This window comes from Falco naumanni, chromosome 8 (assembly GCF_017639655.2).
Source record: "Falco naumanni isolate bFalNau1 chromosome 8, bFalNau1.pat, whole genome shotgun sequence".
Taxonomy (NCBI): Eukaryota; Metazoa; Chordata; class Aves; order Falconiformes; family Falconidae; genus Falco; species Falco naumanni.
In genome coordinates this window covers 59407228-59429051 of record NC_054061.1, presented here as the reverse complement: position 1 = coordinate 59429051, position 21824 = coordinate 59407228, and the positions used below count along the sequence as shown (strand labels likewise).

General features: G+C 55.5%; 2 protein-coding genes and 6 non-coding genes across 11 annotated transcripts in view; 6 read left to right on the top strand and 2 right to left on the bottom strand.

Moving 5' to 3' along the window:
- The first annotated feature begins 125 nt into the window (after positions 1–125).
- Positions 126–197, top strand: TRNAP-CGG. The gene has a single exon. It is a non-coding gene; the product is annotated as a tRNA-Pro (tRNA).
- A 158-nt stretch (positions 198–355) lies between these two features.
- On the top strand, positions 356–427 carry TRNAA-UGC. Its single transcript has one exon. It is a non-coding gene; the product is annotated as a tRNA-Ala (tRNA).
- Positions 428–643: 216 nt separating this feature from the next.
- Positions 644–715, top strand: TRNAP-CGG. The gene has a single exon. It is a non-coding gene; the product is annotated as a tRNA-Pro (tRNA).
- Positions 716–874: 159 nt separating this feature from the next.
- TRNAA-CGC lies at positions 875–946 on the top strand. The gene has a single exon. It is a non-coding gene; the product is annotated as a tRNA-Ala (tRNA).
- A 443-nt stretch (positions 947–1389) lies between these two features.
- Positions 1390–1461, bottom strand: TRNAP-AGG. Its single transcript has one exon. It is a non-coding gene; the product is annotated as a tRNA-Pro (tRNA).
- Positions 1462–1709: 248 nt separating this feature from the next.
- Positions 1710–1791, top strand: TRNAS-CGA. The gene has a single exon. It is a non-coding gene; the product is annotated as a tRNA-Ser (tRNA).
- A 366-nt stretch (positions 1792–2157) lies between these two features.
- Positions 2158–11978, top strand: FTCD (formimidoyltransferase cyclodeaminase). Of its 3 annotated transcripts, none has more exons than XM_040603345.1 (17): positions 2158–2375; positions 3205–3388; positions 3767–3895; positions 4076–4164; positions 4417–4596; positions 4685–4822; positions 5116–5247; positions 5906–5967; positions 6645–6774; positions 6913–7074; positions 7332–7375; positions 7456–7594; positions 7899–7994; positions 8191–8408; positions 9888–9923; positions 10164–10519; positions 11657–11978. In XM_040603345.1, exons 1-14 carry the CDS (start codon positions 2322–2324, stop codon positions 8275–8277), a joined length of 1626 nt encoding a protein of 541 aa, XP_040459279.1. In that variant the 5' UTR covers positions 2158–2321; the 3' UTR covers positions 8278–8408; positions 9888–9923; positions 10164–10519; positions 11657–11978. The 3 variants fall into 3 exon arrangements, with proteins under 3 accessions (XP_040459279.1, XP_040459278.1, XP_040459277.1); XM_040603344.1 differs by having other exon boundaries at positions 8191–9409; XM_040603343.1 differs by having other exon boundaries at positions 8191–9414.
- A 1361-nt stretch (positions 11979–13339) lies between these two features.
- The window catches only part of COL6A2 (collagen type VI alpha 2 chain), a 28333-nt gene continuing 19848 nt past the window's right edge, over positions 13340–21824 (bottom strand). The window contains exon 28 of one of the 2 annotated variants that reach the window (XM_040603341.1): positions 13340–14923. In XM_040603341.1, coding sequence (XP_040459275.1) covers positions 14316–14923 — 608 coding nt within the window. In that variant the 3' untranslated portion in view covers positions 13340–14315. The other variant, XM_040603342.1, reaches the window with a different exon arrangement.

Genomic DNA, 21824 nt, shown 5'->3' with positions numbered 1-21824 from the left:
CCACGTGAGATGGGTGTCTGAGGGACGGTGATGGGAAACGGGGCACCCAGGAGCAATGACACTGTGCGCAGTGCCATGGGTGGATGGAGCACAGGGGACGAGGGCAGGGAGGGTGGCTTTGCCCCGGCTCGTTGGTCTAGGGGTATGATTCTCGCTTCGGGTGCGAGAGGTCCCGGGTTCAACTCCCGGACGAGCCCTTCTTTTGGGCACCCACCCTCCCTGGTGGCACATGGGGCTGTGACACAACCCGGGCATGTATTAGGGGATGGAGGGCTTGTTCCTCTGTCCTCGCTGGGCACGTCCCCATGGGCAGGATGGACCCCCAAGAGCTGGCAGCGAGGTCCTGCTGGTACAGGGGGATGTAGCTCAGCGGGAGAGCGCTTGCTTTGCATGCAAGAGGCCCTGGGATCGACCCCCAGCATCTCCATGTCCTTTTTGCCTCACCAGAGCCCCCTCCCTGCCGGCTGCCGGGCTGGCGGAGCCCCCCAGGCCCCCCCGAAAATCCCTGGGTGCCTGCGGGCACGGCTGCACTGGGGGTGCTTCCTGGCATCCGCAGGCTGTGGTGGTGTGTGGGAAAGCTACAGCCTCAGCTGCATCCCTAACCCCAAAATGGGGGTGGGGGTGCCATGGGGTGCAGCACCCCGGCTCGTTGGTCTAGGGGTATGATTCTCGCTTCGGGTGCGAGAGGTCCCGGGTTCAACTCCCGGACGAGCCCCTCTTTTGGGACACACTCTCCTTTGGGGGTGGCATCCTTGCTGCTCTCTACTAACCCAGCGCAGGAGGGTTTCTCTTACAACTGACACTGGTTTTACCAAGCTTGGACATCACTGGTGCAGCGCAGGGACAGCACCAGTGCCTGGGCACTCCTGGGCAGGGGGATGTAGCTCAGCGGGAGAGCGCTTGCTTCGCATGTAAGAGGCCCTGGGTTCAACCCCCAGCATCTCCATGTCCTTTTTTTCCCCCCTGGAAGTATCCATAAGAAACATCCCCTTTCCTGCTGCATGGGACATCCCAAGGCTGATGTCCCTCTCCTGCCAGGGTTTCTCCTCCCAGCTTCCTGAATCCCGGTGGCTGCTTCCCTTGCCAGCTATGTGGCTCTGCCCCTGGCCAGAGCTGCCCAGCGGGGGTGGGGTGGCAGCACATCCCCCTTCTGCTGTCCCCAACACCCCTTCCCCGCTGGGAGGGGACAAGCCCTGGCCACGGCTGAGCCGTGTCTCAGCCCACGGGGCACGGAGCAGCACCTCGCTACCGGCCATGGTGGGACTGTCCTGGCAGCATGGACATGGCCAAGCTCGGGAGGCCGCCTGTCCCTCCTTGTGCTGGGCACTGCCACCCCATCTGTGCCCCATCCCTACGGGGGCTGAGCCCAGCGGCGGGTGCCCAAAAGAAGGGCTCGTCCGGGAGTTGAACCCGGGACCTCTCGCACCCTAAGCGAGAATCATACCCCTAGACCAACGAGCCGGGGTGCACAGCTGCACGGGCACCCCCACCCTGTGCCGGGCCCTGGGGGGCTGGGGGGGCACTGCTGCCCAGGGACCCCGCTGTCCCTGCAGCCACTGGGTGCGCACAGGCCCTGCCAGCAGCCCCTGGGCAGCACAGCGGGGCTGAGCCGGTGTGCGGGGACATGTCCCCCCCTCCCAGGAAAGCGGGGTGCCCAGGGGGTGCCCAGGGCGGGGGCAGGTGTCCCCCCCCAGGTGTGGAGGCATGGGGCTGTGATGGCCGAGTGGTGAAGGCGTTGGACTCGAAATCCAATAGGGTCTCCCTGCGCAGGTTCGAATCCTGCTCACAGCGAGAGATTTTGCCCACCACCTCGGTGCCCAGACTGTATCCTGGGGTGCCCACGCTTTGGGGGTCTTGGGGGACATTTTCCTTCACCGTTATGGAGTACTGGTGGTCCTATTGCTGTGCCTTTGGCAGGAGCAGGCTGTCCCATCTGGTTGCCACAGCATGGTGCTGGGTGCAGCAGGTGCTTTCAATAAAGCAGCATCACCTTCTAGCAATTAATTACACTTGTGGGTAATTAGCAGTGTAGGCTGGCCCTGGTGAGCACTCAGTGCTGGTGTGCTCAGATCTGCTGCAGCCACAGAAGGGCCAGTACCGTGTTGTTTATCCAAGACCCTTTCTGTCTCCTGGCCACAGATCGATGTGGTTAATGAGAAACCCTGGCTCGGGGGCAACTGTGAAGTTGGTTGCTGTGAAGAAGGTGCTGGGAGGATTTTCCTCTGCTGTGGGACAGGAAAGGGCAGGTAAACCCACAGGGTGCAAGGAGGAGAGCTGGGAACCGTGTGGAGCAGGCAGACCGTGAGGCAGACCCTGAGACCATGGCCAAGCTGGTGGAGTGTGTCCCAAACTTCTCGGAGGGGAATAACAAAGAGGTGAGGGAGCACATGGAGTGGCTGGGGGGTGGGTGATGCTGGGGTGCTGACAGCTGGGCTGCCTTGGCAGGGGTCTGTGCAAGCAGCAACCGCTGCCAGACTCTGCCCTGCTCCTCTGAAGTGCTGTGCACCTTGCCCTGCCTGGCTAATGCCAAAAATACCTGAAGGTAGCCCCTGCTTGCTTTTTGGCACCTTGGTGCAAAATGGGGGCTCAGACCTCCCCGTTGTGTGCAGGCTGCTGTAGCACCAGGTCTCAGGGTGGTCTGGCATTTTTTCCTGCTGTATTTCTTCTGTATACCCTTAGAGAAAGACCGCTTGCAGGTTTTGTGCCAAAATACATTGTCCAGGTTAGTGGGATCCATTCTGGGCATCAGCCTCAGGCTGAACTTTGCCCCTGCTGGGGATACAGGAGTTCAGCGGACCCAAAACTGCCATAAAATCCCTGCTTCCCCGAGGGAACAGGATTTGCAGAGCCAAATCTGCTTGGAAGCTGGCAGGGGGGCAGTATCCTTAGGAACAGGAATTTGGGATGGTACCCTCCAATGTGTGGCAGCAGCTGGGTATTTCTCCCTACCACAGTGGGTTTGCGTCTTGCTGGAAGCCAGGGGTGTCCCAAACCCCCTGGGTAGGAGTGGGATGCTCGTGCCTTTGGGTCCTGCATAAGTCTGCAGTGCAGGGCTGCATCCCCACTGATTGTGGGGTCATCCGCAACCCTATCACCGGTGGGAAGGGGGACGGTTGAGAAAAGGCATCCCCCACCTTGCAAAGCTGGGGCTGTGGTGGGGGTCTGGCTGGCTCAACCACCTTGCTCCCCTCTGCTGCCCGGCAGGTGATCGATGCGCTGGGGCAGGCCATCTCCCGGACACCGGGCTGCGTGCTGCTGGACGTGGACGCTGGTGCCTCCACCAACCGCACTGTCTACACCTTTGTGGGCTCCCCCGAGGCTGTCGTCGAAGGCGCACTGAGCGCGGCCCGTGTGGCCGGGCAGCTCATTGACATGAGCCGGCACGCGGGTGAGCTTCTGGGGGGTGTGGGAGTTGATCTGGTGTGAAGCATCCCTTGGCTGCCGTGCGTGGTCAGCTCTGGCTGCACCTTGCATGGCTGGAGCTAAAATCAGCTGCCAGTGGCCAAGCACGGCACGTTACTGCACCTGCAGCTGGCTGCTGCCGGGGTGGATGGTGCTGGGACTGTGCAAAGCTCTTGCTCGTCCTCCTGATCCAGACAGGCTGAATCCCTCCTGTCCCTGGGCTGGAGTAGATATTACTGCTGCAAACTCGGCTTTCCTCGTGGTGGCAGTGCCCAGTCTGCAAAAGAAACTGGGAAAGGGCCGTCCTCCCTCCTTGTCTGCTTGCTTTTCCCAGCTCCCATCCTTCTCTCTGCCCTGTCGCCAGGTGAACACCCTCGCATGGGGGCCCTGGATGTCTGCCCCTTCGTGCCGGTGATGAACGTCAGCATGGAGGAGTGCGTCACCTGCGCCCACGTCTTTGGGCAGCGCTTGGCAGCGGAGCTGGGGGTTCCTGGTGAGTGAGGACCAGGAACCTCTGCCCACCCCATCCCACCCCATATGCTTCCAGCTGTGGAGAAAAGGCACACCTTTTGCAAAACCTTAACCAAATGGTGTTTGCCTCCAAACGGGCAAAACCAGATGACATGCTGCCAGCCCCTGCCTGGCAGCGCTCGTCCCTGACTTTCTCTTGCAGTTTACCTGTACGGCGAGGCGGCACAGGAGGAGAGCAGGAAAGCCCTGCCCACCATCCGTGCCGGGGAGTACGAGGCGCTCCCTGAGAAGGTGAGCCTGGCAGCACCTCTCTGGGTAGCACGGGCTGGGCAGAGCTGAGCCATACCTCCCCAGCTTCAGGGAGAGTGCTGGGGGCTGGCATAAACCCCTCACACAGAGAGGAGCTGGTGAAACATTTTGGGTGCCGCTGAACATGGAGGTGGTGATGGCAGATGCCAGCTGGGCAGGGAGATGCCATCCCCAGGAGGGTGGCCCATGCTGCTCGGCAGTGCCAGCCCACACGCTCTCCTCCTTCCTCCCCAGCTTGCAAAACCAGAGTGGGCGCCTGATTTTGGGCCACCAACCTTTGTCCCCCGGTGGGGGGCCACGGTGACGGGTGCTCGGACCTTCCTTATTGCATACAATGTCAACTTGCTGTGCACCAAAGAGCTGGCTCACCGCATCGCCCTCAACCTCCGTGAGCAGGGTCGTGGCACCGACCAGGTACCCCTGTGCCGGCAGCGCGCTGGGAGCAGACCTGATTGCCCCCCGGCCTCCTGGGCCATGCCTTGACTGTGGCAGTTCTTGGCAGCCTGGGCGCTTGAAGAGGGTGCAGGGCATTGGCTGGTATTTGGAAGAAGAGAACATAGCCCAGGTTTCGACGAACCTGCTGGATTTTGAGACCACACCGCTCCACGCCGTCTATGAGGAGGTCTGCCGAGACGCGGAGGTGGGTGGCACGGGGTGGTGAGACGTGCTTGTTTCAGTAGGGGCTTGGTAGAGGATGTCTCCCTCCAAGTTTTTCTCCCCATCCCCAGGTCAGGTTCTACTTTATCTCCCATTGAGCAGAGTGCTGAACGGCACGAAAACCCCAAAAGCTCAGCAACTTGCTGCTAGCCCCCAGCTCCTCCATTGAAGGCTTTTCCATGAGCTCCCCAGGTCCTGAGAATCATCAGGCTGGGGTAGTAGTGGCGGCAAGGTGGGTGGCTCTGGGGACAGTTGCATTTCTGATGTTCTTTGCAGGCACTGAATCTCCCTGTGGTGGGGTCCCAGCTGGTGGGGCTTGTCCCCAAGAAGGCCATGCTGGACACGGCCGAGTTTTACATCAAGAAGGAAAACCTGTTCATCCTGGAGGAGGAACAGAAGATCAGGCTGGTAATGTGGCTCCTCCTGGTACCAAGATGAGGGTGGAATAATGAGAGAAACATGTGAAGCCCCCCCCAGCCTCCCAAAGTGGCACTGAGCAGAGATTTAGGACCACAGCAGTCCCCAGGGCATGACACTTGTCTCTAGGGGTGGTGCCTGGTGAGCTGTGAGGGCACAGCGAGCAGGACAAGTTTCTTGTTGTCCTGAGGATGCCACGATGCTCACAGAGCAGATAGCCCATCCCCTGAGCACAGAGTGCAGGCAGCAGCTGCCCATCTTGCCTACACGGAGGCCAGGAGGGGAAGGAGACCTCCCCAGAGCTCAAGGACAGTGTGTGGCTTTATGGGCAACTGTCCCAGGACCAGCATGAGCTGGGAACAAGGAGACAGGCTCTGCTTTTCAGCTGCAGGAGGGAGGGACATTTCCACCCTATGGGGAACATTCTAGATAAGAGCAAGCTAATTATTTATCAGTGTTTGTAGGCAGCCGCATGCTGCCCGCACGTATGGGGTGGGACAAGCTGGTGACGCCAGCTGTCTCTCCCTGGGTGATGGCCCGAGCAACTCTGTCCTAGGGCTGGATCACCCATGGTTAATTAACAGCGGGGAATGAGGATGCAATGTGACTTAACATGATGGGGCTGACATGGCGGTGCTGCTTCTTGCAGGTGGTCAGCCGGCTGGGCTTGGACTCCCTGTCTCCGTTTCACCCCCGGGAGCGCATCATTGAGTAGGGACCCCCATCCTGCTTCTCATCACGGTGCCCGTCCCTGCCCGGACGGGGGGCATCCTGCTGCCTGTGTCTTGCACTTGGCTTGTTTTAGGAGCGGTGCCTACGCCCAGCTCCTCTTCTCACCTTGGGGTCATCTCTGCCGGGTGTTGGGCAGGAACGGGGTCGTCCCTTCTCCCAGATGCTGATGGTTGTAAACATGGGGTGCAGGGACTCCAGGTCACTCAGGCAGGCAACGGGGGCAGGTTTTCTGGCCAAACTTGAGCATGTACATGCTGTGCTGCAGTGCCTGGTGTAAAACACATGTCTGTGGGGGGGAACATGCTCTTTATGTCCTTGTCATCCCCCCTGGGGACATGGCTGCAGGTGTGTTTCTGTCCCACCAAACACCCTTTGCGTGAGCCCACCCTGTCTAACTTGGAGCAACCCACCACACCACCAGGACAAGTGCTCCCCAGCTCTCCGTCGGTCCCCGTGGGGCTCCTTGTCCTCTCCCCAACCCTCCCACTGGGTTTTTTGGGGGTTACCCCCCTTCTCAGCCACCCACAGAGCCAAGGGGTGGATGAAAACCTATTGAAGGGGGCAGTGCTGGCTGAAAAGGGAGAGGGAGGGGGTGGTGGGTGTCCCTGCGTCTGGGGGGTGTGTGTGCTCTGACCCGTGGAGCTGTTGTGCCACAGGTACCTGGTGCAGGCAGGAGAGGTGGATGGGGGGCTGGTGGCCAAGCCGCTGGGCACCTTTGTGCGAGCAGTCGGTGGGAGGTCGGCAGCACCAGGAGGAGGTTCTGTGTCTGCAGCTGCGGGTGCCCTGGTACGTGCCACACAGTGGGATGGGGTCCCTGCCTGCCTCGGGGGTCCTCTGGGTGTGCTGAACTGCTGAGGAGAGCCAGCATGGTGGTAGCGGTGGGCACAGTGACCAGTTGGAGGATTTATCCCTGTGGCCTTGCAGGGAGCAGCACTGGGCTGCATGGTGGGGCTGATGAGTTATGGGAAGCGGCAGTTTGAGGAGCTGGACCCCGTCATGAGGAAGCTGATTCCCCCCTTCCACCAGGCCATGGATGAACTGGTGGCAATGGTGGACGCTGACTCCCGTGCCTTCAGCAGCTACATGGTGAGGCCCCACTGGTGGCAGATATGCCATGGAGAAGCAGGGGGCTTTCCAGCTGGGAGGGGGGGCTGGCATTGTGTACCCTGGTGTCTTTAGGAGCAGGGCTGTGACCTTGGTCCAAGCCAGGGCCCAGGGGAAGGGACATCATCACCTAAAGGTTTGGAAAAGCATGGGAGCTATCGGGTCTGCCATGGCCCCCAATCCAAGGCACACAGGGTCTTGGAGAAAATGGCAGAAAATCTGTTTTTCTTGTCCTGCAGGAAGCTATGAAGCTGCCAAAAAGCACCCCCGAAGAGCAGGAGAGGTGAGCTGGGCTGGTGGGGTCTTGCAGGCTGGGGGAGCATGGCTGCCCAGCTCTCACGCTGGGGCTGCCCCCCCTCGCAGGCGCACAGCTGCCATGCAGCAGGGGCTGAAGACGGCAGTGAGGGTGCCCTGTGCCCTGGCAGAGAAGGTGAGCGGGCTCTGGCCTGCTCTGAAGGAGCTGGCACGCCACTGCAACCTGGCCTGCAAGTCTGACATCCAGGTACAGCCCCAGGCTCAGCGCTGCCCCAGCCGGGGCTTTGGAGGCTGCTGGGCTCATGGCTTCTCCCTGCGAGGTGTCCCATCATGTCCTGACCTCTGGTCTCCAGCCAGGCTTCCCAAACTGGCCAGGGATTTCCATCTGCTAAATTTCTGGCAGCTTACAGCCCTTGTAGAAGACTTGACCTCCACCAATCCTTGCCTGAATTTCCCCACCTGTGTGGCAAGGCCGCGAATGGTTCCCACTGCTGGAGCCATGTCCTGAGAATACCGGTGCAGAAGACCTTCTCACAAGCCTCTTTTCCTAGGTGGGAGCCAAAATGCTGGAAGCAGCTGTGTTCGGAGCTTACTTCAACGTCATGATCAACCTCAAAGACATAACGGATGAGAAGTTCAAGCTCGCCGTAAGCAGAGGCCGTGAGTGTGTCCCAGCCCTGGTGGCAAGGATGGGGTGGGACAGAGATGGAGATGAAGCCCCTGGGACCCTTCGTTCCCAGGCACCTCGTTCCTTTGCCACCAGCGGGATGCATGGGGTGGATGGTGGATTGCTCTTCTGTCATGTTGAGAGGCAAATGATGCACCTTCTCCCTCGCTGTGTAGATGTCACAGAAGGTCTCCGGGCTGCTGGAGGAGGCGAAGCAAGGCTCGGCGCTCGTGCTGACGCTGCTGGAGAAGCGGGCAGCCTGAGAGGGGCTCAGGGATGCGCTGGGGGCTCTGCAGTGGCAAATACAGCTGGGAATCGTGTCATCCCTGCCTGGGCTCCTTCGGTCTCTGCCTCAGGAGCGTCCTGTCCCCTGCTGGCCTTTCCCTGGCTAAGGGTGATTTTTGCCGTGTGGGGTTCAGACCCTGGTCTCCATCCCCCCACTCCCTGGGGCAGAAGGAGCTGGCTGGGCTGGCAGTGCTTGGGGCCACAGGGATCCCAACAGAGGGGACAGCACTGCCCAGGAGGGGATACCAGTGCGTGGGCACCTCCTGGCCCCACACACCCCTCTGTATATCCATGCCCAGAACTGCCCCCCCCGAGACACCCCGCTGCCCGCAGGGCTGGGGCAAGCCCTGGTGCAATCCTTTCCTGCAAGGTGTCTTTTTGACACTGCGTGACGAGACCAGCCCGTTGCATTGCTCACTGGCCCGGGAAAGCAGCACTGCCAAATGCGGGGCAGTATTGGGAATGTTAGCAAGAAGGTGGGGATGGGACGGGAGGAGCTCTGCCCCCTCCTCACAGACTCCCTGAGAGAAAGACCTGAGCATCAGGGCACCGAGCCCTGCCTCTCTTGAACGGGTCTGATGGCAGATATCCCCTCCGCCACCTGCACCCCATGGCAGCACCCTGATCAGTGTCACAGGGAGTCATTAGCTGGACCCTGCTGACCCACAGCAGTGCCTGCAGGAGGGTGACCCCACCTGTGCCAGCCCCTGCCCCTGGATGCTGTGCCCACGCTGGGAGCGCCAAGCCAGGGTTCATGGTGGGGATGCCTGACTCATCCCAACACCTGATGTCGGGATGTGAAACCATCACCCTCCGTCCTATGTTTTTATCAGCCCTGTGGGACCTTTGTACCGGCTGGGAGCGGCGTGTTGACATTTCCCATGTGCCCATGGTGATGACCATGGCACAGGGAGTGGTGCGGCTGGTTCCACTGTTACGCTGTGTCACCCCTGCCTGCCACACCCCTTGTCACCTGGGCAGGGCCCTGGTATTTAGTGGGTGCCCGCCACCCTGGGCGAGCCGTGCCAAGGACAGCGATCGGGGGTGCTGCTGGCAGTGGTGCCTGCAGAGGGTCTGCCGGCATCGCCTCTGCTGGGAGCTTTTCGGCAGGTTCGGTGAGCAGAAGCGGCTCCTGAGGCAGCAGCGCCTGGGGGGTGCAGGGCAGTTGGGGGGCACGAGGGCAGTGGGAGCGTGGGCACCTGTGGGTCAGGGTGCACTGTCCCCATGGCTGGCACTGCACCCAGACATGGCGTCCCCAGTCCCTCGTGGTCCATGAAGACATGGGCTGGGCACCCAGGCTTGGCTGGAGGTGGGTTAGTATTTCCATTAACAGTACACACACGCCTGGACTCTGAGGGTGCACAGAGATGAGGACAGTCGCTCTTGGTGTTGGTGCTGTCACCTGAAGGGGCAGGGTGGCTGCTGGGGTCTGGGGGTGTCAGCATTCCTGAGGAAGTGAGCCTGGTTTCTGCCTGGGGCAGACATGTAGGACAGGGGAGCCATGTCCTGGCTGCTGGCAGGGCGATGACATCCCTGTGACAGGAGGTGCTGGGAGGGAGCACTGACAGTGCCTGTCTTTCCCTTGCAGCTCGGGGGCCGTGGAGGATGTGGAACCCCAACCCAGGTGAGCGGCCGCGGGGCTGGGCAGGTACCACGCAGGCATGAGGGCTTGAGGAAGAGCTCTATGCAACCGCCACAGGCACCGGAGGGATTACCTGCATGCCAAAGGGGAGGGGGGCATCGTTTGTGAGGAGGGGGGTAGACCAGGAGGGGTCCTTTGGGTGCATGGGTACACCAGCTCCCTGCATTGTCTGTATGGGGGGAGCCCAGTTCTGCTTGCTAACAGCCCCCCTCTTCTTCCTAGGTGCACCCGGGGGGGTGCCACCACCACGAGTCCAAATTTGCCCATCTGCTCCTCCGGGATACCCTGGTCCTGGCACTCCAGCAGGTCACTACCCCGGCTACCCTCCAGTGCCACCTGGCACCCCTGGGGCTTATCCCCCAGGACCCCCAGGTGGCTGTCCCTGTGGCCCCACTCCACCTGGCCCCTACCCACCGGGGCAGCACCACCATGGGCACCCCCAACCAGGGCATCATCCCCATGGGCACCCGCATCCCGGACCACCAGGAATGCCGGGGTGCTCACCGTGCCCCCCTGGCTGTCATCAGAAGCACCATAAGAAGCACAAGAAGAAGCACTCCAAGCACCATGGAGGCAAGGTAAGAGCGAGGTGGCAATGGACCCTTCTGAATCTCTGCTGTGGTCCTTTGAACCCCCTCATGGGATGCCGCAGCATCCAGCCTGGGCAGCTGGGGCTCCCCTCTTCCACCCTGCGGTGGTTGGAGCGGGCTGCCACCACCCCAGTGATTTGTTTTAGATGTGGAGATGTTTGCTTAATAAATAGGCAAGTGTAAGTCATTTCACGTCTTTTGAAACGTGATCCGTGAAATTTCTTGAAGCCATTGGGAACAGTGACGCAGCTCAGAGTGCGCTACTCAGTGTGTTAAATCCCAGGACTTTGTCCTGCTTGCCCGAGAGTGAGTTGTACCTCCCCTAAAGGTCATTTGCTCAGTGTCCCAGAGCAGAGGAGCAGTTCAGTTCTCTCCTACAAAATAAAATAAATTAGATAAAGAAAAAAAATAATTCTCTGTGCTGGGAGTAGATGCTGCAGAAAATGCCATTCCAGAGATGGGCAGCATCCAGAGCAGGTCTGAGTGAGGGACTGCTAAACAAACCCTCAGTTCCACTATCAAAAGTAGGAGCATTTTCAAAGCAAAGCAAACGGTCAGCTCCTCTCGCTCTGTAATGGCTCTGAAAGCGATCTGCCTGGCCATCTGCCCTTGCCGGCAGAGATCAGGACCCTTCTGGAATTTGTTTAATTGGCCCGAGCAGTTTTGTAAAACAACGATAAAAAACCCAGTCCACCCACGACATGCTTGTAATATTCTCCAAACAGAAAAACAATGGCTCCAAACCCTGAAATATGGTTTGTGACAGCTTTGCGATAAACTGCAATAAAAATTGTGGTAATGTCAGTAGTAGCTATTTTATCTTCAAGTCAGGGTACCCTGGCTGTGGTGCTGTGCTGGCTCCTTGCAGGCTCACCCTCTGCATGGCCCATGGGGCCCTGATGTTAACTAGTTACTGGTTTGCAACCCATCCCACGTGCAAACCTGAGGGCACCCCTTTTGCTGGTGTGCAAAGACACCCGGGGAGAGGCAGGTCTGCAGCTGCCACTGCTGCAGGCTCAACCTGGCCCCGGTGGGGTGCTGAGGGCAGGCACCCCTGGCAGCATCAGAAGTGGTGTGAAGGAGGGTTGTTTCCATGCTATCCTAAAGTTGTTTCATCTCCTCCAGCACTCCAGCAGCTCAAGCAGCAGTTCTGACTCCGACTGAAGAGGACATCTCCCACATGCGTGGTGGTGAAGCGATGAAACACAAAGTCAAACACCCCATGGGAACCACCTGCATGTTGCTCTGCTCCTTCTCCCTTCCCCTTAGAGTGGCGTTTTGCTTGCTCAGTGATTCTTCTTGGTTTTAGCTTGTAAATTCTCTGACAGGAATTGCTATGGGATAATGGGCAGCAGTTCCATCCTCTGTCTTTCGGGAGCACCTGCTGAAAGTCATCCCCAAGGCTGCAGGTAGCAGTGCAGGGACTATCACGTGCTGGTTCACAGTCTGATGGTGTTCGTGTGTTTTTTCCTGTGCAATAATGCTGGCTGCTAACATGGATCTCGCTGCCCGTAAAGGTGAGATTTCCCAGCTGGAGCAGAGGGGCTGGTTGGGGAGTGCTGTAACTTTCCCTTGCTGAGCTGTATGGGTTGTCACCCTTCGCGCCATGGTAATAATAAATAGGAAAAAGCAGTGCGCCGTCTTTCTGGAGCCCCTGAGCCGTGGCCATGTGACTGCAGCATGTCTGCTAGGAAAGGTGAAAAGCCCATCAGTGCTTTCACCACAATTTTAACACAGAGCTGCTCTTGCTGTTGTTTTATTTTTGTTTTGCTGATGGCCATGGCTACCATGAGGACCCTTCACAGCTGCGTTATCAAGAATGTTTCGCTGCCAGAGAGCGCAACTGGCTAATGGACCCAGTGGCACAACCATGAGCAGCTCTCTGCTGCAGAAGGGATCTCAAAAGAGGTGCTGCAGCCGATCTCACCCAGATTTTCTGCCAGCGCAGGCTTTTTTGTCCTTGTTGCGCTGCTGGCTAGGTACGTGTGTGTGTGTGCTGGGGCAGGGGCATTGCCTTCCTGCAGCTCCCTCTCTGGATGCGGTTGTGTTTTGTCCTGGTGACCCTCCAAGCTCCCCCACGGACTTTCTGAAGGAGGGAAAACACGGCAGGGACACTGCAGCATGCGTGGCCACAGCTCCCCACTGGCGTGCCTGCCCTGGCTTGTGCCCATGCTGGGAGCCTTTCCCTGCTGGCTCCTCTGCACACTGTGCCTGGGGTCCCCTACCCACCACCCACACTGTGCCCACACTCTCCTCCCCATCCCACCTCCACCAGCGTACAGAAATGCCCTCATCCTTGGAGGGCTCCTTTACCCCGCTGTCCTGGCTCAAAACACACAAGTGTTGGATGCAAGAAGGGCTGAAGAAGGCATGGATAAAGCCTGACTTGGGTGCAATGCCCCTTTCAGGGTGGGGAAAAGCACAGCCTGCTCAAAGAGGGACCCACAGACAGGTGAGGAACATGAAGTAGGTAAGGAATGAAGTCGTGGTCTTTGTTAAACTGAGAGATCATGGTCTGGATGGGCACTGTGAGGGTGCAGGGCCAGAGGAACCAGTCTGCAAGTGGCCTACTGGAGACAGTGGGGAGGGCTGGAGAGGTTCCACAGGTTCCTCCTGTGGTCCTTTGGGTCTTTAGCAGTGCCCCATGACGGCTGTGCTGCAGGGATACCTGGCTTTGTGCTCCAGCACTTGTAAGGGCAGACAGAAGACAAACTCATCCTGACTTACCAGCTTAGCACCAGGAGAATCAGCTGCTCATTAAAATAATTTTAAAAAGACAAACTGCACAGTAAAGAGGCTTTTTCAGGATAGGGTGAAAACAGTTTGTTTATTTTTGCAGACAGCACAATTCAAGTTCAAATCTGGGCGTTGCCTAGCAGATACTGGTGGGAAAGTGGCACCGTGGTTACTTTGAGCACATTGGGATGACGGGAGGCAGCTCCGGTGGCTGCCCAGTGTGTTGTGAGATGCTGGGAGGCATCCTGCCCCTTCTCACCCAGGATTTTGGGTGCAGTAATAAATGAACAGGTTCTGATGAAGGTTGGAATGGCAGAAGGAAGCAAGGGAGATATGGTCCACAGGAAAAAAAAAGATCTTAAAGATAATACGTGGAATTTAGGATAGACAGAGCCCCAAAAGGAGTATTTGCAGACAAGCGCATAAGGCAGCAAAACCTCTCACCATCCCATTGCTCCTGGGAAAGAGGAGCAAACCACCAAAGGCCATGCAAAAGGAAAGTAAGTTGCTGACCATTTCAAGCAGCATGTGACGTGTCATAAACTCCCTCAGTCCTCTCGGGGCAGAAGTACCGAGAGAACAAAAAAGATGAGATAACCTGGAAAAGGGTTTGCTAAAGAACAGGGGATGTCGCCACCATAAAGCTCCTCACAGGACACTGAGGGGTACTGAGAGTTTTTGAAAACTAGAGATGTTCATTGGCCCTGCTACACTGAAAGGTTTCTTGCTTCTCTGATAAGCCCTCCTAGGATTACAGCATTTACGCAAGTCATGGCTTGGTTTGTGTAAAGCTTTACATAAGTAAGTCATATGGCTTTATATCCTGCTTCAACCTTGGTTTTAATTAGCACCATAAGTGTAAAATATATGACTTTTCATCATGAAAATAAAAAAAAGAGCTCTGGATTTTGGCTAGAAAGGAGTACCCAGAGGGCAGCTGTTCTGGGCCAGCTCAGAGTTGCTAGCAACCATACAGAGGGAAGGAAATGAAACGGGTAATATCAGGGTGGGGTGTGTATCGGTGAGAGGCCATGCACACTCCCTTCATTTAACATATCCACCTAATGAACCTGTCAAAGAAGCTGGGCTGGGAGAGGCTGTCATAGTCCTTCTCCCTGAAGATGGCTGCCCGGTCCCCAAGGCCAAGCTTCAGCAGGACGTCCATGTCTACGTCACTCCCGAGAGCCACTACCGTGGGCATGACATCTTGCTTCTTCATGGAGTTGATGGCCTCCTCGAGGTTCTTGCTTCCTGTGATGCCATCGGTGATGAAGACGAAGGAGAGCTCAGCATTGCGCCGGGCAAGTCGCTGCCCACCTCCTGGGCTGAGTACGATGTTGTTGATGGCGTGTATGATGGCTGACCCGATGTTGGAGGATGAATCCAAGTACTTTATCTGTGCCAGGGCGTTGGAGATTTCCGTCAGGTTGTAGGTCAGTGGGAAGACCACATCCTGGTCCCTCTCACTGCCGTACTGCAGCAGTGCAATCCGGGCATTCATGTTGTCGGTGTTGCTCCTGGCCAGCGTAAGCTGTCGGGCCACGTCCTCCACAAAGTGATGGGCCCTGTGGAAATTCTGCTCCCCAATCCTTTCAGAGCCATCGAGCAAGAAGACGACATCAACGGGGCGCTGTGTGCACTGGGCCACTGCAAGCTCTGCGGGAGAAAGAAGACGACAAGGGTTGGGAGCATAAGAAAGCCTACAGGATAAAGTTGGGGCTTGCCTCAGGCAGTCTGGGCTGGAATTGCTTCTGTGCATCTTTTTCCAAAGAAGAACAAGCCCCACTCTGCTCCCAAAGCATGTCTTTGCAGCTGGTAATGCAGCTTTGCTTCTGACACCCTCAGCTCCTGGGCACTAGGTCTTAATGGATGTTAATTCTGGGGCCTGTAACAGACACGCATGAGATTAAACAGGTCTGCATTTCAGCCCCAGAATTACATCCACCTTCTTACAGCAGTTCCCAGCTCTTATCTGCAAGAGGAATATCCAGTGATTAATGGCAGGCAGTGTCTGCAAACCTCTCAGTTACTCCTAGGGAGTGGTTTACTTTCAGAGCTACTCTTCACACACAGATTTGGAGGATGAAAGCTGTTTTCATACCTTTCAGCCAGATTAGTTTCATCAGCAAGCACTAATTCCTAAAGAGCTTACAAAGGTTGGGTCATGTGGTTGGAAAACAAGACTATCCTTGTCGGTGCACCTGTTCATAGTAAAGCAGCTTTTGTAATACAGAAAAGACCAGTATCTGGGCGGAACACAGCAGGACATTGTTCTTCTTCAGTCGCTCAGAACAGCACCTGTCCACAAAGCGGGCAAGTGGGCATACGAATATATCTGCCATGAACAAACTCAGAATAAAAAAGGGGAAGAAAATAGCTGTCTTTGGAGCCAGCTGTTAGTTAGGGACTGTTATTTCTTCCCTTTGCAGTAGTTGGGTGTATTGCATTTGCTGTTCCTCTGCATGCACTGCTTCTCTCAGAAGCAATTCCATTTCTGCGCTGTTGAATTTTCCTCTTTTGAATTTCCTTCTCTGATGAAAGCACTAGTTGGGAATACAACGGCAGCAGCAGTATTGATTTGTGGTGTACCTGCTGCGGCTGGCCACTCCCTGAGGTGGCATCAGGGCAATGGCTGTGTCGCTGTCAAGTAATTCTGTGGCTCAGATTGAATCGCGAAAAGGTGGAGTCCTGGAGCCGATGTCATGTTGTGTTGCGTGACTGGCAAGGAACAGGAGATTCTGGAGCAGCCCCAGCTCGAGCATCCATTTTTGGCAGGGTAACTTTTGGGATTGGAGTATCATATTATGTCTAATTTCCTAACTATGAGCAAATCCAACTTGATAAAGTGCTTCCTCAGTGCTGAAGGCTGCCAGATTCAGCATGGAAGGTGCTGAACTGGTGTAACTCCTTCTATGAGCTGAGGAACAAACGGATCACTCTTTAGTGCATGAGTACTTTGTGTGTAGTCAACATTTGGCAAACAGCGAAGCTGTATTTAAGCAGATACATGCGCTCTTGAGATTACAGAGACAGTGTCCAACGTGAATCCAACAGCACAAGACAGTGTAGCAGAAGCTCTGATGGTGCATATCACTGAGCTCACAGACTGTTTGGCATCACTTCCATCCATGATAAAACAGTCAAACGTGATGCAGGAATTTCTGTTGGTGCTTATGGTTTAACCTAACTCACTGGTCACAGCAGAAGTCTATGGTTGTTTCTGTATCGTGTTCCCTGACCTTGTAGACTTGCTTTTTTCCTTAGCCCCCACTGTAAAACATACCTACAATAACAGCACACCTTGAATGGTGCTTACTGTACATTGTCCTACTGCGAATGACAGGCTTCTGCAATGGCAGTTCTGACTGCAGTAGAAACCGATCTCCAAAAAAATGCTGTTCCCCCCACGAGCTTTTAGAATATCACATTTCCAAATTCAACTGCAATACGCCATTCCTTTAAAGCAATAAAGGTATGTACTCACCTCTGCCCAACCTTCCTTCAGAAATGTGGTCTAAGGGAACATTGATGCTGCAGTTCCCAGTGTGCAGGCACTGCTGCCACAGGGATGCTTTGCCTTGGCAGCACCTGCACTCCTGGTTCTCACCTGCTCTGTGCAGTCGTGGAGGGGGAAAGGCAGGAAGGCATGCCCCCTGCAACCACACAGTCCAAAATCTACACAGTGGTCTGCAAAAGCAGGTGGAAGCGAGCAAGTGGGAGTGAGGGCTGCCTATGGCATTGGAGAAGTATTACCAGTCTCCCCCCGACGCTTGTCTACATGCAGTCATGTTTCTTGAGATGACAAGCAAGAGCCACCCACCTCCCACAGGAACCGAAGCAAGCCTTAATTGCTCCTAGTTAAGCAGGCTGTGGCTGAGAGCAGCATCACTCCATGGAGCTTCAGCAAGAGCGTGATGCACACCTGGCTCTCCAGTTGCAGCTTCTGCTGCAGGAGCACTCCCCAGAGACACTCTGCCTGCTGCTCGCCTGCCAGCTGTGTGGTAAGATGCTCCTATGTGTGAGTTATCACATGGCAACTTAACAGATAAGAGGCAGTGCAGCAAAACCTTGGGTTTGTCCTGTTTAGTGTCATGCTTTCGTTGCAACTTGTTCCCATTTCTGACAGTTGAGGACCTTTCCTGCAGCAAGGAACAAGATTCTTGTCCTTAACTGGGGGATAAGTTCTCGGAGGCACCACCTTTGAATTAAGCCAACTAAATCTTCATGTCATGCTTTTAATCGCTGCACTGGTCCTCCTCACGTGGCTTACAGTAAGGCATCAATGCCTGCAGCTCACCGAACTGAGAACCGTGTGCTAGGACACAGCTGAGGATGTCTAACAGAGGCAGCACTGAAAGCAGAAATACCATCGATTTTCCAGCCATTAGCAACCCATCTAATTACTTGCATGTGCAGAGTAACCCCAGCCACGCCATCATGTTCCTGCTGCTTCTAAAACCTGGGTATCTGGCATTTTCTCTGTTGTCTCATGGTGTTGACAGTGGAGACGAAAGCGACCGAGAGATGGGGACTGACCTCCCAGCCCTTTCTGGGGCTTCCCCCTTTCACAGCCCCTCACGTACTTCTGGGGAGGTGTGGACTGTCCTTTCCCCAGCTCCTTTCTGTGTCCTTCCTTTGCCCAAGAGCCTCACTGAAGGAACCACTGCTGTGATGAAAATTGCGATTTTATCAGAGGGATTAGCCAGGATTATGCTAGCAAAACACCACTACACCCCCCTGCCCCCATCTAACAAGGGTCAACACAGGTACTGCCCAGCAACATTTTCTCTTCCCCCCCAATGAGCTGAAGGTTTTAATTTGTTGTACTGCTTTGCTAGGAAATATTTCCAAAAGAAAGGAAATAAACGGCTACTTTGCAATGAAATGAAATAAACATTCCCGTTGCTGAAGTCTTGCCAAATTCTTGTCTTGTTCAGCAAGATACCCCAGCCCTGATACGTTCTCTTCAGCTCAGTGATTTTTTTGGGGGGTTTCCTCTAGCATCATGGCTGAAGCAGCTTAACTACTCTGAGTGCAGTCCTCCTAAGCTGCATCCCAGCAGGCTAAGTCACATGATAATTTGGGGATCAAAACCAAAATCAAAACAGTAGGGAGCTTGGCTTTGCACAGACTACCTGGAATACGTGGATTATGACCAGACACTAGCATACGGACTCAGACACAGGCTGATCCTTTTGCCTTCACCTAAACCACAGAGAACACCACGTAAAGCTCTCTGAAGTCTTTTCCCTCTATAACACCGACAGTAGAGTTCTCTGAGCTCCCTGTTGCTATAGACTGGGAGCAAAAAGTGCTAAAGCCTTGGGAGAAAGGCTGTTTTTGTGCAGCACATCTGATCTGCTCACTAACACAAACACCTCCCCTGCAAGCCTGTCGCTGGATGGCTTCTTACCTAGACTGGCAAGCCCCGGGTGCTGGAGCAGAGCTGGAAGAAAATGCTGCAAAAAGTTCAAAGTGGGCAAGTTCCTCATTTCATTTCCCATTCCTGACCTTGGCAACTGGCTCCACTTTGTGCATCTGGAAGCATTACAGCCCAACAGCATTTTTTAAGACCATACATCTCCCTTCTGGCCATTAAATATGCCATTTGCTTAGTATATTTTATTGCAATAATACCATGTCAGTTAGAGAGGCTGCAAAATTCACTTGCTGGCAGTAAACACTTCTCTTGTGTCTGCACATGAAATGCCACTTTCTCTTCTTATGGCTTGAGAGGGCAGTAATTATTCTGGGGGTAGGAATGGCATTCACCTGCCTGGATTTTTGGGAAAACCGGGGGCAGCTGAGCTCGTGGAAACCTCACTCCTCATCTAAATGCACATACCCGCAGCACAAGCCGTGGGTCTTTAGTCTCTCTGAACCAAACCAGCTCTGGGTATGGATCAAATGGGCTGTACTACACCAAGTGTAAATACTTGCTTTTAAATAGCTCACGTAACGCATCACAGAGGTTTGACCGCACAGTCAGGGATTTTTGCTTTGGACCGCCTAGCCCTACATAACCTCTGTCTCTTGGATATAAACAGGTACATGGTGCTAATTAAGACAGAAGAAACACGGAAGTACAAGCACAGAAAAGGGCGGAGGGAGCTCATACAGCTTCTGAGAGAAGCACTCCCCAGGTTTTGGTGCTCTCGATGGAAAGCCAGGGCTGTCCCCTCTCCCATCCTATTTGCTCCTTCCCTTTGCTAGCCCCAGCGACCCACTGAATGGTTGTACAGGGACACCCACTGTGGCCAGAGGAGACGCACCTTGCTCGGTCCGTCTTGTCACATGAATGGTTTGCAAGACCCAAAGAAAGCCCTCACGGCAACCCAGCAAGAGGAGGCAGAAGATGCTTCAGAAGCAAGCAGCAAATACATATGCAGGAAGGCGTGGGAAAAGCGCATCGTTAGGCTCTCTGCAAATGAGGGGCTCCCTCTGGCCCTCAGCCACGCGTACTGGCACCCTCCTTGGTGGAGCCTGCTGCTCATGTCTGGCTGAGGGTTGGGGCTGGGAGCGCAGCGGGGGAGCACTGAGGTGACTGCAGAAAAGCAGTGGGCAAAGCAAGAGCATCTCTTGACATTACTGGAGAAAGCTGCCACGCTCATCAGCCAGCCAAGTCAGACAGGACTGCCCTGTGTGTGCCCGACTGAGCGCAACCAAGCTCTTTCACTGCCTGTGTTTCTCACAAACTAAAAGCACCTACTGATGTACCTGTCCCCTCTGCCAAACAGGCACTCTAGGAAAGACAATTACCACCTCCACTCAACCTTTGCCTCCACCCACTTCCACGGGATCTCTAACAGACATGTCAGCAAAGCCCTAGCACGGTTTCTGGGTCCCCCACAATCTCGCTGTGCACCATTTTGAAGGTGTCAATGAACAAGTCCATCCACTCTTGCCGCTCATTTCCAGTGGCAAACTTGGCTTTTTCGGCGGTAAAGGCCAAAGTGGCCACCAGCTGGGTGTACATGCTGGGGTCCTGGGTTTCCCGCGTGGAGTTTAGGAACTGGGCGATCGAATGTATGGTGCTGGGGAAATCTATGTTGACTCCCTCTTCCATGGGGCGGAAAATAAGTGGGTTTACGTTCCCAGGGTTCCTGTCATCTGCAAGTGAGCGTCAAAAGAATATTTTCAGGGCTTGCTAGCAATGGCTGCATCTCTGAAAGCTCCCTGGCTTCCCTATGTGCACCGCACCAGAGGGAACAGAGCTAACGAGGACAGAGAAGTAAAGACCAAAGCCAGGCTTTAAATCTTTCTGCCACATTTATGTCTGAGGAACTGTGGGATTTGTACTGAAAACACTCGCACATCAACCGAGAGACCTCAGAATATTACACGAAACCTTAACTGCCTGGTTCCTTCCTACTCATCCAGCACAGGCATGATGGAGAAAGAGCAGCGCTCAGGAAGAGGGCCACAGGGTCCGACTTCTTTCTGTATATAGGATTCAGCCATTATGGAGCTTTGAATTCTGCTACGTGCAAACTTATACATGATGCCGTACAGCCAGAAAGACATCCGAGGGACAGCATTATGTAAACTCCTTGCCTGGCACTCAGCCCGCTGTGCTTTGGCTACAGCCACTGCCCTGCGGTGCTCCCGTGCGGTGGCCGGGCTAGTCAGGACCCCGAGAGCCTCCATCTCCACCTGGCTCCACTTACATTTGAACAAAATCCCAAAGCTCGAAGCAAAGCCTTTTGCATGGGTTAGAAAGAGCCTCACAGAGCGCCATGCGGTTTCTATCCAAGCAAGTGGTCAGTTCGGATTTGCTCAGCATTTAACCCATTTAACACGCCAGCATCCTGTTAGCACCGCAGGAATCAACGGGTGGTAACAGGGAGACAAGGATCTGCCCTGAAAACAGGAAAACCTGGATTTCCTTCAGCAAAGCACTGAGACAGGACACCCTCACCTGCAGGTGTGAACCCGAAGCGGCGATGTGCCTGGCTCTGCCAGGCAGCAGGGAGGAAGCCAGCTGTGTGCAATACCTGTCCCTCTCTGTGCTCTGCTGACCATGCCCAGGCTGGAGCTGGAGAGCCTGGCATGCGCAATTGATTTGCTTCTTACAAGTGCCAGGACTGCAACGCTGACAGCCATGGGGCCGGGAGCAGGGCTGGGTGCAGCTGCCTCCCTGGCCTGGACCTGTCTGGCCTGTCTACCATGGGACACACGCACTGGGTGTGCACAAAGCTCACCCACATACCCTGTGAAGGGCACCACCTCCATCCAAAGGGTTTGAATGCGAGTTGGCACCAACTCGTGAGATGTCCTTGGAGAACCAGAGGAGCTGAGCTCTGGGCAAAGAAGCCCCAGGCTCTGTCACATGCCTTATGTCACAGCACATCCAACATGCTCCCTCGTCGCTAGGCAAGCTATTTGCTATTGCAAATCCTTCTAAATGGTGACAGCAATGCATCACGGGTGGAAGGTGCTTTGCCCAAAGGCTCCTGAATGGGTATCACTTAAAACTTGATCTACCAGGCCTAGCACACCAGGACATCTTTTGCCCGTGCTGAGATGGGTGTAGCAACACTTTCGCAGGAGGCCCACA

Excerpts from the sequence above, each read along its gene's own strand:
- FTCD (XM_040603345.1), top strand. The coding sequence starts at position 2,322 with ATGGCCAAGCTGGTGGAGTGTGTCCCAAACTTCTCGGAGGGGAATAAC. Across the intron at positions 5,248-5,905 it reads AGGAACAGAAGATCAGGCTG|GTGGTCAGCCGGCTGGGCTT; the intron begins GTAATGTGGCTC and ends TGCTTCTTGCAG. Across the intron at positions 7,075-7,331 it reads GTGCCTTCAGCAGCTACATG|GAAGCTATGAAGCTGCCAAA; the intron begins GTGAGGCCCCAC and ends CTTGTCCTGCAG.